Source organism: Octopus bimaculoides, chromosome 4 (assembly GCF_046866305.1).
Source record: "Octopus bimaculoides isolate indiv1 chromosome 4, ASM4686630v1, whole genome shotgun sequence".
Classification (NCBI taxonomy): Eukaryota; Metazoa; Mollusca; class Cephalopoda; order Octopoda; family Octopodidae; genus Octopus; species Octopus bimaculoides.
The window spans coordinates 58,645,968-58,665,967 of record NC_142931.1 but is presented as its reverse complement, the minus strand read 5'-3'; the positions used below and the strand labels follow the sequence as shown (position 1 = coordinate 58,665,967).

Here is a 20,000-nt window from a genome sequence, read left to right as displayed (position 1 = left end):
AATACCAAAGGTAGATTAAATTATAGTATTTTATTGAAAATGAGAAACTTCGCAAATTGTTACTCTGAGTAAAAAGTTTGTAAAGTTATTCATCTTCAATAAAACACTATAGATATATTGTATTTTATTGTATACTAGCAGTATAACCCGACGTTGTCCAGGTGTGACTTATTACGCCATCTACGATAAGTCTTGCTAGGTGAAAATCAACTAAAACAGAAAGCCTTACAATGAAAAAACCCTTATGATGTAAATATGTTCATAATTCAAAAGACAAAATTAATAGGGAAAGTGTGAAGGCTGTTTTGTGTAACATTATTAAGTGTACGTAAATTTCATCCGTCTAATGGGCTATACAAATGCTTGTGCTAAACAACTTTTTGCGCTGCCTTGATTATACATAGCAGGGTAATTCCTTTTCACAGGAGGTAGGACGGCAATTTCTGATGAAGCAATTGCTGGCGATCTGTTGCTACACAGTTCTGCCAGAATTCTATCAGATTGGGCAGTAGATGATGATGCACTGTTTTGCATTATGTTCAAAGCAGCTTCTGGAATGTGGTGAATTGCTGCAGTCTGTTGCTGTCTTTTTAAACCGGTTGCTTTCTTTCCCCAGCAAGCTCTCTTGTTTGGAGGCATAATCTATATACATATTAAACAGAACAACAAAAGTTATAACAGATGGGAGGGTCGGTAGTTTTCACATTTCGGTGATTTTTCAGATTAACACCCGCACGATTAAGTAACCCTAACCTTAAAACCGTAACCGTAAGACTAACCCTCATCGTAACCCTAAAACCGTAACCCTGACCCAAAAACCGTAACCCTAACACCCTAGTGAAAATCGTGCGGGTGTTAATCTGAATAATAATAATAATGACCTCTGCAAATCAAACTCCACAACCCACAACTAAGTCTTTAGTGTGTATATATATATATATGGGCAACACACACACACACACACACACACACACACACACACACACACACACACACACACACACACACACACACACTAAATAAAAAAATGTTAGTAAGTACAGAACTTCAGCATTATATATTAAGATGGGCAACACACACACACACTAAATAAAAAAGATGTTAGTAAGTAAAAGTGTTTTAAAAAAGATTGTTAAATTTTCAGATTAACACCCGTACGATTTTCACTACAGTGTTAAGGTTAGGGTTTGTTAGGGTTAGGTAGGTAATGATGCGGGTGTTAATCTCAAGATTTACGAAAAGATTTTCAAAAAAAAACTCACAGTTTGTAGGGAATAAATGTTTGTTGATCGTATTTGAGAAAGATGTCTCGATGGTGAAGGACGGTGTTAGAAATGGAAAGTAAACTTATAATTCCCGCCAATTAGAATGAGGTCATTGGTAACCATAGGTACATATGTATGTGTGTATTTACGTATGATTGGTAGTGTGTCTGTTTATTTGACTCTCACTCTCCTTCGTTTGTCTGTCATTACAGTATCGAAATGTGATTTGATACTGAGATAGTTTCTTTTTTTTCTCCTTCCTTTCTTTTTGTATTTGTTGTTGGATTTTTCGTAAAGGTTCGTAAGAGAAAGTAGGAGTTGAAAGGATCTGTATTAGAAAGAGGAAATTAGATTTTATTAGGGAGAAAATGTTTACTCGTGTAGTTTTATGGATTATATTCGTTATTAGGAAATTTTTGGAGTGAAAAAATGACGCAGTGACCTAACAAATTGTATTTAGAATATTAATTGCGATTGTTTAATCGAAGAAATTTGGAATTGTGTAAATGTATGAATTTTAAACATACACACACACACACACACACACAGAGTAGATTTGCCTTTTATAGTATAGATGCATGTGTGTGTAGGTAAATGAATTTTGATCAGAATTTCAACAATGAGTGTTCAGTTCTTTGAGCAGTTTAAACGCATGCTCAATGAATTAGTGTCTGAGTATTGCACAAACATGTGTACCTTTCATGTACAACCAAGGCAAAAGCCAGAATGAAACTATGTGACAAGATTGGATTACAAGTACAGTTAATCTAATGGGCTGCCATATTCACAACTTATGGATCAAACCAAAAACATGACATTTGCTCAAGATGCCATGTAGTGGGATCAAAACTGGTACATTATTATTGAAACAAAAACTTTTTAACCATTCAAGCCATACGAATACATGTATAGTTATGTATCATTTTGGATCTGCTTTGCACAAGAGTGGCAACATTCACATACATCTATACATATGTATGTACACATATATATTCATTTACATAGACATCTATAAACATACCTAGATATATCTCACACACACACACACACATATATATATATATATACACATACACAGGTACACTGCAAAACCAAGTGTGTAGAAATGTTCATACACTTATTTGTTACATCCTTACATCTTATTTAAGTGATGAATAAATTTGTTATTCAAGAAAATATCTAACACTCAGATTACAGCATCAAATCATCAGAGTTTGTATAGTAAGCAAAATAAAAACATGTCTCAAGGTTTCCTCACACTGGTGAGTCACATGGGTTATGAACCCACATCATCTAAAGGGAGATGTTTCCAGTGAAAAAAAAAAAACAATAACAATCAGATATTCAAGTTCAAATCTGCTAGAATGTTTTGAAAATTAATGAAAATGTTATTTGGATTTTTATTGTTCTGCATGTGCCTCATGATTTATTATCTGTTTGTAGACATAAGCACATATCAACGAACAATTTGCTGATTTCTATAAACTGCCTGTACTTGTTAGAATTATTGATCCAGTAGATTAGCTTTGAGTGAGGAGACAAGACCCCTAACACTGGTGAATCACCTGTTATGAACAAAATTAGGTACATCAGTATGACTTCAGTCACACTGCACGGTAATCTGGACAAGTGTTTTCTTTTTTAACTCCAGATTGACCAAAGCCTTATTGAGTGGATTTGATAGGTGGAAACTGAAATAAGCCTCTCCCTCTCTCTGTATACACACACACACACACACACACATATATATATAATTTTATTTAAAAGAGTTCCAACTCTGTCTGTTTTTTATGTTTTTTATTTATATTCTTGTAAAATTTATGTGGGATATAGAATATGGAATATATAATATATAATATAAAAAAAGATGGATGGTACAATGAAATGAAGTATTGAATGTCTTATTGAATATATGGAATATGTTTTATTGAATATATGGAATATGTCTTATTGAATATATGAAATATTGAGTGTTCAATATAAAGGATTAAATATATAAATATATAAAGGCGAATACGTATTTTCTATACCTTGTGGTATTTCATCATGGCCAGTATGACAGACTGTAACAGACTGTAATAGACTGGCTGGTTTTCTGTCTTTTATACCTATTCCTTTGGACAGCAGCAGTATGTGTTTAGCTATTTGTAGAGTTGATGCCAAGTTTATTTTTAGAAATGATGATATTTGATAGATCCTTTGTGTTTTGGTTATAGGGATAAGATTTTTGAACCCTAGTAGGTGTTTGGCTATTTTTAGAAATGATGACATTTGAGAGATTTTTTGTGTTTTAGTTATAGGGATAAGATTTTTAAACCCCAAGTAGGATAAATTTAATCATTGTTTGTTAAGAGTAGGTTTAAATTTCTTAATAAAGTCCTTTTCTTTGCATTTTCTCTCAATTTCATTCCGGTTGTAAAGTTTATGGAATGGAAATATAATAAAAGTTTGATGACCACATGTTGCCAGATGGTTACTCAGAAGTCCGCCAAATACCACTGAGTGTTACAGTCTGTCATACCGGCCATGATGAAATACCACAAGGTATAGAAAATACGTATTCGCCTTTATATATTTATATATTTAATCCTTTATATTGAACACTCAATATTTCATATATTCAATAAGACATTCAATACTTCATTTCATTGTACCATCCATCTTTTTTTATATTATATATTATATATTCCATATTCTATATCCCACATAAATTTTACAAGAATATAAATAAAAAACATAAAAAACAGACAGAGTTGGAACTCTTTTAAATAAAATAATATATTCCTCTATACACGATCATACAAAACCCTTTTTTTTTGTATTTATTTTTACTCATATATATATATATATATATATATATATATATATATATATATATATAAACAAAGTCAGGAGGTGTGAGAGGTAAATACAGATTTATTTAACCATGTGGCTTCCATAGGGCTGCAGCTGTTTTACAGCTAATAGCTAAGTCCATATGAGGAACTTACTATTATAGTTACATGATTCTCTGGATTCACATCTTATAATACTCATATGTATGTATGGATGAGTGTGTGTAAATATTTGTGCTACCCTGTCTTGACATTATGTGATTGTTGTAAATGAATGTCAAGCATTTTCTATATTCTGTGAAAATGTCTGGCCATGGGGGAATATTATCTTGCTTGGAAAAGGTAAGGGTTAGTGACAGGAAGAGCATCTGGCCAGATGTGTTCACATATATGTATACTTATGGATGTGTCTATGTATGTGCGTGTGTGTTTATACATGTATAAAGTGCATTGAAAAAGTTCCTGACTTTATTTTTCCCACCAAAACTAATGCCACATGGATAAAATCCTATGGGTGGGAGGTGATACAATCCTTCCTGTGCATGTGTGAAAATTTCATGTGTGAAATTTTCATACTGGTAGGCCACATAAGTTCCCAGCTGTTATGCCTAGAATACAGATTTTGGTTTTCTCACAAGATGATCAAATGCATCGAGCAGAGACCATAAACCCATGTCACATCACCAGTGACGATGGTCTTCATGAAATCTGGATCATGGTTTGCACTGTCCAACATGTCCTGAGTGATTTCTATGCAGAGTTGCTTCTGCTGCTCTGCCAGCACCTTCATGGTAAATTTCACTGACACTCTCCATATGCACAAATCCTCCATTAAAATGAAATGCAATTATCCTGTGCTTATTCTCACTTCGTGAGCAATTTCCCGGATTGTTACACAGTGGTCTTCCATGACTATTCTCCAAAGCTTCTCAATTGGCTCCTCTTTTCAGCTTGTGGATTACCTGCCTGAGTGTGGATTACGCTCTCTGAGGTGTGGCCATGTTTGAAGCAGTTGTACTACTCCTTGATCTATGTTTGCTTTTGGAATCATGCTGAATCTTCTGGATATTTTGAGCTTGAGTATCATCAGGTTTTTGGCCAAACTTAATGCAATATCTCTGCTCAATGTGTTCAGTGAAAATGAAAATCCAATCAGTGCACACTACATGACTGTATGCAGAAAACGTGGTATCACCTATCACCCAAAGGATTTTGCCCACATGGCATTAGTTTTGGCAGGAAAATGAAGTCAGATACTTTTTGAATGCACCTTGTATGTATATACATGTCAATTCATATGGACTGAAGTGAGTGCTGGGTAATACACTTGCTTTGAGTATATTACCCAAATGACGTTGTGTTCTATGTATTACACTACACAATAAAGCACATCATTAGATGTGTTCTATTATAACAATTACACAATATTGTCTAAAATGCTTTATGATAGACTTTTGTAACATCTTGAAATATTTGAGAATACTGTTTATGAATGATGCATTGCCCTTACAACCTATCAAATTAATTGACCTCTTTTAAAGTAACAAATATAAATAGGTGTGTTTCCACAGCTATTTGAGCTATTTGAGCCACTTTGCCATTGTTTAACCCTGTTTTGTTTTTTGTTTTTCTTTGATTGAACAAACTCATGACTAAGAAATTATACTTTTTTTTTCAGAGGAAAGTAGGGGAATTTGGAACTTTTCAGAGGATGGTAGGGAAATTGGGGAGCTTTTTCAGAGGATGGTAGGGGAATTTTGAGGAAATTTGGCTGCTCTTTCTAGCAAGTAAGGTGCCCATGTAGAAATTTCATCATGTATAATTCTTAAAAGTAATGGAATCCTCAATATTTGTAATCTTATTCAGGAACATTTATAAATACTGAAGTTTCGATTTTACTTTTGAAATCTTATCAGTAGTATACAACATAGACATACTTAACTGCAAAGAAACTGATAAAAAGGAACCTATTCTGGGAACTAGTTTTAGGTGTTGGGGAGAACAAGACGATAGATGACAGAAATCTTTGTATGAATGACTCAAAGCTCACAAAACCTAATTCAACTTAATTCTCAAGTGGTTCCTTTGCAATAGTCAATCACCTTGAAAACAGATTAATTCCACACTGCTCCCAATCCCCAACGAAGTTTCATTTTTCTTTTTAATTTATAGTCCAAAGAAGCAAGGCCATAGTGCATAGATCTAAATGATTTTAGTTCAGTTAATTTTTAGTTGCAATTATTGCTGACATTTTTCAAAGAAAAACATGGCCGGAAGTCTAAAAGAACACAGTTCTAGAGATAAACAGAACAAGGTTCTTAGGCTTGACAGAATGAAACATTATGAATGAAGAGAAAGAGGAAAGACACTAAGAAATATATTTAAGTGATGATGTCAGAACAATAATGTTTTTAGTGGGAGCATAACTTAATACTGAGTGATGTGTTGCTGATAGTTTGTAAATGCTTTGCCTATTATGCATCATCATTAAAAGTTTATTTATTTTTATTTTTGTGTGGGGTGTGTTAATGATAGAAAAAAATAGTCTGTGTGAAGTATATAAACATTTAGCTGTGGGACCTTTGTGAATAGAAAGCTAATGAATTTTAGAATGTATTTATGCCCTTTTGGTGCTAATTATTACTAAGTTGTATGAATCCTGATGGCTTTAGAAAACCATTTTAATAGAGGATGTAAAATTTTATGATATTTGAAATCAGAAACTAAATAAGAAAGGGCTTGGTCTCTCTTTACTGTCTGGGTCAACATGCCTAACTTAAAATCAATATTACTGTATCCAAAGCAGTACTGGAGTGTCTGAGACAGTTGTATAAGGAACTGAACATCATGTAATATTTAGTCTTTTGTACATTCCAAGTTCACACTGAGATTTAGTAAAACTTTTATCTCTCTGGAGTCAATAGAATAAATACAATAATGGACTGCAATTGTTTCAGATGACTCTACTCCTATTTGAGGCTTTGTGCCAAACTATGAAATTATAGACTCAGCAAAAATGTATCACTGTAAGTTAAGTAAAATATACCTGTAGCCATAACAGAAGTAAACCACAAAAAACATGAAGTAATAAGTCAGCTGATATTTTGAAGACCAATAGAAAAATTAACAAAAGCCAGAGAAAGCAGGAAATAGTCAATACTACCATTGCTCTCAATCCCTAGAAGCATAGGAAAAGACAAATTAAAAAATGAAATCAAAACAGAGCTTTAGCAAAACTGCCAAGTGGCTATGAAATTAGGAAGCTAAGTTTTTTAGATGTTGAATGCAAAAGTACTTGCTACAATATTAAAAAATCAAATAACTATCCTAAACATGAAAAATTAGCATAAAAGAGTAACTAAAAAAATTGATATAGATAAGTTTCTCAAATATTAAATCATAAGAAGGATGATAAATCAGGCATAGCTATCAGGAATGAAATGTTAATGCAAAAATGACATGAAATAAATCATTTAAAAATGTATTTTGTACTTCAAGAAAAATCTTGGAAAAAGCATGTCAAAGGTGACAGTTGCTACACATACAAGACACAACTCAAACTAATGAGAGAGCCTATACATGGCCACTCAATCTACTAGAAATAGCAGACAAATCTCCCTCAAATTACACTCTCATCTTAAAAAAGAACATTAGATATCCTGGATTCTCTGCATATAAGAAGAATTAGAATCTGAAGATTAACCAGCAAAATGAAAAATAATAATGTTCAAAATGAAAAATAATAATGTTCACTGACTTAACAATACTTCTGCAAATATGTATAACATAGTGTATATCTAGCTATCAAAAGAATTTTTATGCTCAGCCAGAAAGGAGACCTGCTAAAAAAAATACGTTGACTGAATTAACAATCAATTCCCAAGAATCCTATGAATGTTCTTAGCTTATTTATGATTCATTAAAATAAAAAAAAAAGTTATCCACTTGAGTTGTAAATGTAAAAAGCTTTCTTACAATCAAATTACTTTATATTTCAAAACACTAAGAAAAAAGATATAACTATTTTTCTATCTTTTTAAATAATAACAGTAACAAAAGCACTCAGAGAGCGCAAACCTCTGCCAAGGCAACACCAACATCCTCTCAACGATTAGCCAGAGATGATTTTTAAAATGAGAATATCTGAAAATAAAGTCAACTGCTCTCACAAATGAGAATATCAAAAATGAACCTGACCAATCTCAAAAATTAAGTTTAAAAAAACAGGAAAAACAATCCAGAATCCTTTTCCAGTACTGGATCAATCCCAAAATCTAATCAGTTCATGCCAGTTATGAGGCCAAACATCCCTGAAAGGTTCATTCAAATCCATCCAGTGGCTCTTGAGATATCTTGTCCACTGACAGACAAGCAAAACAAACAAACAAACACGACTGAAAACAATATCTCCACCTTTGCAAAGCAGAGGTAATAATAATAATTATTGTTATTATTATTTCTACTCTATGCAATGGAGGGGGGGGGGGCTAGTCGATTACATTGACCCTAGTGTATAACTGGTACTTATTTCATCGACCCTAAAAGGATGACAGGCAAAGTCAACCTTGGCATAATTTGAACTCAAAACAACAGCAGATGAAATACCACTAATAATAGCAAATTCGAAGAGATGGGGCAAGTCATTTACATTGGCCTTAAAATTCGACTGGTACATTATTTTATTGACCCAAAAGGCTGAAAGGCAATGTTGACCTCAGAACATAAAAAGTTGGAAGAAATACCACTTAGCATTTTGTCCAGCACACTAACAATTCTGCTAGTTTGCTTTCATAATAATAATAATAATAATAATAATAATAATAATAATAATAATAATAATAATAATAATAATAATAATAATAATTCTCTCTACAATAAGCACAAGGCCTGAATTTTTCTCACTTTTTTGGTGGGGGGAGGGGTCTTAGTCAATTACATCAACCCCAGTATGCAACAGGTACTTATTTTATTGAAAGGATGAAAGGCCAATTTGAACTCAGATGATGAAGATGGGTGAAAATGCCGCTAAGCATCTGTCTAGCGTGCCAACAATTCTGCCAACTCACAATAATATTGGTTTCAAATTTTGCCACAAGGGCAGCCATTTTGGGGGAGGGGATGTGTCAATTACATCAACTCCAGTGTTCAAGTGGTACTTAATTTTTCGACCCCAAAAGAATGAAAGGCAATGTCAACCTTGGCGGAATTTGAATTCAGAACATATCACCGAGTGAAATACCGCTAACCATTTCTTTCAGTGTGCTAACAATTCTGCCAACAATAATAATAGTTTCTTAGGCATATTATTTTATCAACCTCACAGGAATAATATGCAAAGTTCACCTCAGTGGAATTAGAACTCAAACTGCAAAGAGCTGGAAAAAATAGAACAAAGCATTTTTACCCAAAGCTCTAATGATTCTGTCATGCTACTGTTCTCTAAGGTGAAGGAAAAAAGATATTTGAATTTGAATTTTAGATTGCAATGCAGAATATAATAACTCCATACTTTATAATACTAACTCTAGCTATACTTGTATCACCTCAAGGTTTTGCAAAAACCAATGAAAAGAAAGTTAAATTGTGCATATTGGCAGAAATCAGGCCAAACATTCTATCTTTACATTCAATAAACTGCAAATTGAAAATTACTAATTCCTTATATTATGAATCAAGGAGAAGCAATTTCCTTTAAAATTTTCTGTGATGATAAAATGCAAAAGGCTAAATTATTGATCTGAACTGAAGATGTGTCTCTCCAAGAGGGTGAAGTATTTTGAAGGTTACAAGCTAAATAGAGATGGAAAAATTGAATGGAAATGTGATGCCATTCTTAAGAAAATGAGATTAAAAATTGATCAAGATTATTCCCAGATATAGTTCTTTCTTTTTTTTTTTTAGAATGGAGATAAAGGTCTATGCATTCAAAATCAAAAACAATATCTACTATAACATTGTATTTGCAAAAGCAAAAACTGAAATATAAAATTCTGTATTTTCTTACTACTTAAAAAAAAAAGAAAGAAAAACTGAAATAATTGTTCTAACAGAAAATGAAATTGTTTATTACCATGGCCTATTTTACAATATGTGTGAATTAAATATAGCCACAGCCATATTTATTCACTACAATAAAAGAATTAAAAGTCCATAAAATTACAGACACCATTTATTTAATTGTTGTGTAATAATTCTGTAAACTGTCTTTGAGTACAGAATTAATTTTCCACATTGTTCTAAGGAGTGAAGAATTTCTTTTCTATTTGATGATCTTAATTTTCCCACCACACCCAACACGATTTTGTTAAATTTGTTAGCCATTATACTGTATAAGTTAACTTTGACCAAACAATCCAATCATTAATTATATATATTCAGAACACCTAAAAAGAATCACAAAAGAATAGTAAAAGAAGATAGTCAGGATGATAGGGAAAAAAATAATAAAACTCAACTGCTTGAATTAAAATTTACAGTTAAGAATCATGCTTACTGGAAAATAGCTTTCCCAATCATGCTTCATAACTCCAGTCAACCCAAAAAACAAAAGCAAATTTTCTATGATAATCCTTGACTAAGCCAAATTATTACAAAATCCTTGAAGTGGAAAAAAAAACTAATAACCTACAAATAAATATTAAGCAAAGAAATACAAAAAGCTGATGATGCTGAAAGTTCAAATAAAGCAAAAACTACCTTAACTATACTGACCTTTCTCCACCAGGCTCACACAAGAGGAAAGTGTATGTTAGTCATAAATGAAATCTGGTGAAAAGCAACCATCTCCTAGTTTACTTCATATACTGACAATTATTCATATAATTTTATTAGAATTGAGGTATGCATTAAACAATGTGTAAAAAACATCTACACAGCTATAGAATATTTAAACATATCTTTTGTTATTTGCATACTTTATTATCCCTTTTGATACCAAAGCACCTGATGCTGTCTTACAGTCATATGACATGAAACTATGAGTATGGTTCTATATTCTTTCTTCTTTTTTTTCTTGAGATGAGGAATTCTGTACATTATTTACATTATTCTATTGAACAGATATGTGTCCACATCTTGTTTGTTGTTACCACATTTCAGCTGATTTACTCTCTAGCCTTCATCAGGTGTCCTGGTAGAATTTTGAACCCAAGCCTGGGTTCTCATTCCTAAGGTATTTTTTGCTTTATTATTATTATTATTATTGTTATTATTATTATTATTATTTATTCAAGACACTGCCTGGAATTGAACTCGCAATATTGGGGTTAGTAACCCACACTCTTAACTATTATGCTATATGCCTATGCCTTGAATAAATAATAATAATAATAATAATAATAATAATAATAATAATAATAATAATAATAATAATAATAATAATAATAACAACAACAACAACAACATCAGCACAAAATATCTGAGGAATGAGAACCCAGAGTTGGGTTCAAAATTTTACCAGGACACCTGATGAAGGCTAAAGAGTAAATCAGCTGAAACATTGTGGTAACAACAAACAAGATGAGGACATATATCCATCCAATGTAAATAGTGTATGAAACTACGAGTATTAAAATGTTCATATTTAATATATAAAACATTTCACCATAATTATATTTAAATATCCTTATGTTCTAAACACTAATTTAATGAAATGGTTTATTTTACTAAATCCCTTCAAATTCTTGGTTATTTTCAGAATTAATTGAAACAATTAAGCAGTGTATTTCAAGGGTTAAATTAAATAACAAAAAACTTTTAGCCACTAGAACCAATTTGATGAAAGTATCAAGTTACATTGGAAGACGGTGAGCATATGGAATGTGTGTAAAATATTTCAAATTAGATATATATTATGTATTCACTCTATTAATATCCATACATATTCACATATTTCATATAGTAAATTATGACAGAAAAAGGGAAAATTTGTATAAAAATATGTGTATGTGTCTGTACATGCGTTTTTGTGTGCATGTGCGCAAGTGTAGTTCTACAAGAAACTGAAATAAAAACAGTTCCCACAGACAGTCAGCAAAATCAAATTTTTGTAACTAAAAATATCATAATTTAATTATAAAATATATTCCCTGTCTCAGCACAATTCAAAGAGTTCAAATGAAATTTGGTGCATATTTAATATGGGTTATAAATTGATGTCTTAGAGTTTACAGATATAGATTGGCAACAGTGTTCATCTTTGAATCCTTTATCTAGACACTACTGTAATCATAGTAAGCAATCTATAAACAAAAGTTCTTACATGTGATCTGTTGAAGTGTGTTTTAGTGCATAAAGGAGTTGTTGAACCAAGTTTTCATCTCTGCATCCAAGGATCCTTCGAGCATCATCAGCAATTTTTGAATTGAAAAGAAGACTCTTATTGTGCATACTTGATGGCAGTGCTGTAGGCAGGGGCAATTCCGGTAACACTACAATTTCAAAGATCGCAGCAGGAATTAAGTATCATTTAAAAAAAATATATATATCCACCAAACTTGTCACTGATTAAATAAAATACATTGGATTTAATCAATAAGACAGAAGATTTATGTGAATAAATAAACAAGAAAGTGTGAAACTGTATCGAATTACTACGACAGCAATTTTCTAAAACACAAGAAACTTTATTCAGCCACTTGGATATCAAAATATCTTTGTGAAAGAAACCAACTATCCACAAACATTAAATCAAAGTCAAAGACAACAATCCATCCCCTCCGTTTCACTATGACAAATATCATTTTTAAAAACACAGGGAGTGGAGTAGATTTTTTTAAACAAAATCTGTCAAAAAGTTTCTATTTTCTTTGAAGAGACGAAGGAAATGAATTATGACTTTGATAAAATGAATAAAATAGAAGTTAAAATTCAGATAAAAATTTAATATTCTCAGCGATCATTATTATTAGAAAGAAAACAGAAAGATTCAAAGATAATCCAAAACTTCAAATATAAATAATTTATGCTTAAAAGATTTTCATGTTCTACAATGATACTCATAAGACCAAGTTGCAATTTACACTAAAATGCTTCACAACTACACCCCAACCACGCAAAAAAAAAATTATTCAAAATATTTAGAGCTGAATAATTTCTTGAAAGAAAACAAATTTTTTTAACAATTTAGAGAAAAAAAAGATAAACAAAGTGAACATTTTTTTAAATTCAAGACAACTGGCTATGCTTGCAAGTCATAGAAACTTTCTTCACATGAAACAAAAAAGGTTAAGAAAAGTATAAGATTTTTGTGATAAAATTAATATTTCTTCAACTGAATGAACTTTGAGAATGTGGAAGCTACATCAAATAAAAACTATTGAAAGAAATGGGGGGGAAAATAGATAAAGAAAAAAAAATTCATGATGAGAACTGAGAAAGAAAATATTTAATCCCAAACTAAAGAAATATAAACTGGCTCCAAAACAGAATGAGATGGCTGTGTGCCACTGTTGTGTGCCAGTCATTGACACGCATGCTTGAGAGTTAAATCTAGTTTGTTTTTAGCTTTGTTTTGCTTTTTTTGTTTCTTCTTTTTTTGCAATGGATGTTTTGGCACTGAAGACAGGCAGCAATTATATACACAAAGAGAAAGAAAAAACAAAGACAGAAAGAGAAAGTATAATTAATTATTAACTGGAATAGTTAAAAAGTAAGTTATCTCCATTTATATGACACAAATACGAAAAAAAATTATTATAAATAACAGAAAAGATTACTAATCTGATTTATCAAAAATTTAACTTTATTCAATTTTTCATTTGATAATTATGAATAATGTGGCTCAGAAAGTTAGTTTTTGCATAGGATAAAAACAGAATTTTCCCAGAGCCAAAAATCCAATGCCAAATGAATTGTCTGTTGCCAAATGGGCTGTGCCAAAACATCCCTAACCAAACCCAAAATTGGTGTGGAGAAATCTGATAGTAAAAATACAAACTGAAATAATATTACAAACAAATGAGGAGTGTTTAACATACTAGTAAGTACCCTAGTTATTGATGAGATTATTTTTGATACTGTGACATTGTGCCTATTACTTCATAGCTTTAATACTATAAGAAGAAATTGGCACATGAGACAGCAACCTTTCTCAAACATTAAAACAAATGAAATAATGACTATTAGAATCCTTTTCAGAGAAGTAAAATTAATTTCTTACATAGACTTACAGCTTCAGATATGTAAAGAAAGAAAAGACATTTGATTAGCTGATGGATATGCCTTTCTCAAGAGAATTAGGAACATTAGTGAAGTGAAATGGCAACAATTAAGAAACAAAACTAAGCCAGAAGTCTATCTCTACACTAACCAAGCAAAAGTTTTTGATTTTATTGGAGGACAGATTAAAGTTGAACATTAAATATAATCCACATTTTAAAACTGTGCCTGTACACCTATACAAAGAAGGAATAAAAGTATGAGGTAAGTTCATTATCACATTTTTATTCCATTCTCATGTTTATTAAAAAACACTGAATATATTTTTAATATATTAAAAAGAAAACACATCAAAGCTATATTGTTAAATTTAGTATAAAGTACATTCAAGAAGTTACTTTTGCCCTACAAGATAAGGTAAAGTTAAATTAATATATTCAAGCATTATACTTCTTACTAGAAGGTTTTGTCAGCTCACTGATTATCTTACAAAATTTTGTTGCCAAAATTGTCTTTTGACAACTTCCTTTCCATGATCACCTATTATTATTATTATTATTATTATTATTATTATTATTATTATTATTCACCTGTCACTCCATTCTGAGTTCAAATTCTGCCAAGGTCAACTTGGCCTTTCATCCTTTCGGAATCAATAAATTAAGTACCAGTCAAGTACTGAGGTCAATGTGATTGACTAGTCCCCTCCCCTAAATTTGCTGCCCTTGTGGCAAAATTTGAAATTATCATTATTATTATTATTATTATTATTACTATTATTATTATTATTATTATTATTATTATTATCATCATCATTGCCTTGTGCCTAGATTAGAAACGATTATTATAATTATTATTACTATTATCATTAATATTAAAATGACAGAAAACTCACACTACCATAAGCAAGTTGCACCTTTATTTCCAAGCCTATCTGCTACAGTTCAAGAGCTTCTCAAGGAAAGAAAACATTAGCATGGTCTTTGATAGGCATGAAGTTTAAAACTTTTAATAAAGGAATACAAGTAATGCAAAATGATACCAAATAGCAACTATTACAGGTTTAGATCCATCACAAGTTAAGTGTGACTAAAAATGAAGCTCAAAGAGTACTCTGATCACTAGGGTTGATCAATTAGTTATTACTTAGATGCTAGTGCATGATTTAACAAGATGGAAACTTAGGAAATAATTGCTTCCATAAAAACTCTGCTGATGCATTGACAATGAAAAGAGCTTTAAAAGTCTATAACAGCAACAGAAGAATTGCTGTATACAATCTAATGGATACAAAAGAGGTAACGGTTATTCTATATTCCTAAACTGGTATTATTTTTGAAAGAGTACAGATTTTTTGAAGTCTGATAGCGATAGGTATACTGAACAGTGCTGTACCTAGATAAATTTGAGGTTTAATTAAGTCAGTTTAGAAAGTTAACATCATACAACCTAGAAACATGTCACTGCACAGACCCATCAAAGATACAGAATAAATAATTTATTAATTATAATTCAGTTATTAGTAAAACTATAGTTGCTCAAAGATTGAAAATTTATATACAATTAAAGGCTTAGCATTGTACAAATTAGACAAGGCATTCATAATCAGAAGGCTTTACCTTCAAAAATTAGATGTCAATGATTCATTTCAGTTAAATCTTCATCTCTCAAGAGTTAATATACACATGCTCTTCCAATAAGCTATTAAGTATTGGGTCAGCCCATAAATAATGCAGTTTTTTCAATTGCATGAACTAAAAGTCAGAGGGAGACAAGATAAACTACTTGCATCAACTTGCTATAAAAGCAGGTAGTAATTTTACCTTGTTCTTATTCTTAGTGCAAGTTTTGAAGAATGCAGTTCGATTTTAACAGTTATTTTTTCAGAGTGGAAGTGACTAAGGAGCATATTCGGTATATTTTGCTTTGTGAGTTCAATAAAGGCAACAATGCAACAGAAAGTGTGAGGAATATTAATGCAGTAGATGGGGATTGGACAATAAGTGTAAGCCAGTGTCAATGGTGGTTCCAGAAATTCCAAGCCAGAAACTACAGCTTAGATGAGGCTCTTCCTGGAAGATCTGTAGAACTCGATGAGGACATCTTGCAAATCCTGGTGGAACAAAATCACATCATAACTGTTGAGGAACTAGCAGAGAAGCTTGGATTTGGTCACTCAACCTTTCGTTGACACCTGCGTGCCATCGGAAAAGTCAGCAAATTGGGTCAATGGGTTTTCTATAAAAATGTCAAGCGCTGAAGACAGTGGGTAGGGAAAGGAGAAACACTGGCACCTCAGGCTAAAGAAGGTCTTCACCTACATAAGGTGTTGTTATCTGTTTGGAGAGATATGAAAGGTTTAGTCCACTTTGAACTTTTAAACCCAAACCAAACAATAACAAAGGAGATCTACTGCAAGCAGCTTGAGTGGCTTAAGTCAGCACTAGAAGAAAAATGACTGTCTTTGCTTTCAGCACGAAACATATTCTTCCATCAGGCTAATGCTCAGCCACATACAGTGAGGATGACATTCCAAGGGCTAAAGCAGTTTGAATGGGAAACGATGCCCCATCCACCATATTCGCTGGACATTGCCCCATCTGGTTATCATTTATTCTACAGTCTTCAAAATCATTTGGATGGAGAAAAATATGAACTCTGTAGACGAAGTCAGAACAGTAATGGAAGAGTATTTTTCATCACAGACAAGTGAATTTTGGAAGAGGGGCCTTGCAAGTCTACCAAATAGATGGAAGAGCATTGCAGAAAATGAAGGAGAGTACATTTTAGATTTAAAAAGAACTTTGTTTATCTTAATTTTGAAAAATAAAAGAAGTATAAAAAAATAGTATTATTTATGGGAATATCCAATAATTATCGATAAAATATTTTTGTAACCTAATAAGTCTAATTGAGAAAGCACCAGGCAGTTTGATTTTGAAGATCTAAGTAAAAGAATGGAAAATTTTGATTTAGATTTGGGCCACATATGACTAATGAACAAAAGTTATTTCACATTAAACTATTCACAAAATCATTCCTCACCAGATGCAATTTATTGGTTTATATTGTTTTATAAATTATATTTGGCAAATAACAGTGTCCTTCCTTGCAGTTTTCCAAGGAGCCAGTCAGAATTTTGCAACAATTCTAATGGGAAAGACAAGTGATTTGCCAGTGCATCTTAGATACATCGTTTATTTGAAAGCATTAGTATTTTCAGTTTTCTCTCTGATGTTTATATTCCTCACCAACATACATCAGTGAAAGATATATGTAATATACACATACACACACGACCTGCTTCCACAGTTTCTATCAACCAAATTCCACTCACCGGGCATTAGTGAATCTGAGGCACTTGCACAAAAAGCCATGCAGTGGGATTTAACCAAAAGCTTTGTAGCAATGAAGTGAACTTCTTAACTGCATAATGAATGCCTGTATCCCACCCAATAATGCCAGTGCAACTTAACCATAATGGATTCCACAAGGGCTGTTATTTCTTCAATCACCAAAATATCATATAGAAAATCTACCAAAACAAGCCACTTTTAAAAGCTTTTCTCTTCCCTACTTCTGCATCTTTTACAAACCTGTGAAACAGAAATAAGCAAATTAATGTTTGAGAGAGACCTAAAGATCTAGTATACAGAAATATGTACAATGTTTAGTTCTGAAAAGTACAACATGGTAACTGGTTTGTCTCCAAAATGCTTATTTTAAAGCATGTGGGTAATATAATTCAGTTGATATTATAGCAAATTAGAAGTTCAGAATGTAGTACACAGTATAAGCAAAAGATGTTGCAGCCATTTGAGTGAATGGGTTTATCTGGATCAAATAACAGAACAACAGTCTTATTTAGTGTTTTGGTGTTCTGGTTCAATGTTGATATATCTAGGTATTAATCTGTGAAAGGACTCACAAAGATGAATAAGAACAACCCCTAAAGATCAAAATGAAAGTGCAATAGAAATTTCTATTCAAAAGAGATACAACAGCAAAGATAGCAGAAAAATTTATGCAACCAAAATGATATGCCTTTGTGGAATAAAGTTTTCATATTAAAACAATCCCACAGTTTAAATTGAAGAGAATCAATGAAGCAACACAACTTGAGAACCCACTTCAAGAGTTCAATGCAAATTCCTTGTATAAGACGCCTGTCCTTGCTAAACTATATTCAAATACCATTGATGCAAAGATAAGAGATAAAGCAAAATTGAAGATAATGTACAGAAACTGATAACACAAACTAAATTCTACACTATAAAATTGGTTATTGAAAGGAAGGGTGACCTACTATAAGAATCATGTCAAAAATACATAAACAAGAAGGACTAATTGGTGTAAGTGGCAGATGACAAAAGACTGCAACATGGAAAAATAAAGGTATAAAATATGATGATGACAACGCTAGGGATGTGTATATCAAAAGTTCAATGCACATTGATATTGAAATAAAGAGATATTTTCCAATCCAAACATAAAATCTTAATCATTAAGCATGTACAACTTGAAGCAAATAAAAAGTCTAGAACAAAATTATTTTACCTCATGATGAACAGAGGCATTTTTTTTATATATATACAGGACATTTTTTAAATTCAGTAAAGCTAAAAGAAATATGTCAATTTTCAGAATTTATCATGATTATATAATACATTTAAATCAAACCCTAGAATATTTTTACATTATTAAATCAATTTTATGTTTATAAATTAATTCAATAGGAACAGTTCCCACATTTAAAAACTAACAGGAGATTTTTTTTTTTTTTCTGAACATTAAGAAATTGTGATTTAATGAAACCTAAAAATAAAAGTTTAGAATTCCTAAAACACCTTAACATAATCAAAATTAAGTATTTGCAAAATAATATATTGAATAATATACACAAAATTTCAAAAGGAATATAGAATTCTGAAGCAATGAGTATTTTTTCCAGAAAACTTTACAAAGATTCACACAGTTGAACAAGGAACTAATAAATTTTGTAATTTTTGTTTATGTACTAAAATTACAAAATACATTTACAGTAAGAAATTATTTAACATGGGTAGCAATGAACAAACTTTATTTTTATTTAGTACAAGATATTTGTGCAGGGCTTAGTGTTTAAAGTGATGCACACCCGATCGTGGGTTTGATTCCCGAACAGGACTGTGTGTGTCTTTTCTTTTTTTTTTAAATCAAAACACTTCATTTTATGTTGCTCTGTGATCATATTGGTATCAGACATGTGGCACACAGTGCCCTTGTAGAGGCAATGTTGATTTGATGGATAAACACCTCATCATTATTAACAATCATCTGTGCAAGTTGTACAGTAAGAAATTGCAGAACCATCTTTCTTGGGCTCGAAAGACTACCATTTTAGTTTTTAGTTTTGTTTTGCTTTTTTTTTTTTTTTTTTTTGTAATATGATGAATTATATAGCATCGTTGGTGATTAATTCATAATTCAGAGGTATTCTATAAAGAATCTGTGGAAAATCGCAAAACATTGCATTCTAAAGTCTAAGTATTTGTGAGTAGCAGCAGCAGCAGCAGCAACATACATTCAACAGTATCATCTTGCCTAATCCTTATATTTTACTTTATTATTAAAACATTATCAATATTGATAATGTAATTTCCTGAAACAACACTAATGCTAAATGAATTTGTATCATTTGCTTCCATGGCAATCATTATATACCCCATTTAAGTTACCATCATTATTGATAATGTGAAGTGAC

The 20,000-nt window shown here is 31.5% G+C and overlaps 1 protein-coding gene across 1 annotated transcript in view; it reads right to left on the bottom strand.

The window, feature by feature from the left end:
- LOC106877350 (nipped-B-like protein) overlaps positions 1–20,000 on the bottom strand; it is a 195,910-nt gene that overhangs the window by 129,116 nt on the left and 46,794 nt on the right. The window contains exon 3 of the mRNA XM_089350068.1: positions 12,360–12,528. Coding sequence (XP_089206194.1) covers positions 12,360–12,528 — 169 coding nt within the window. The remainder of the gene's footprint in view (positions 1–12,359; positions 12,529–20,000) is intronic.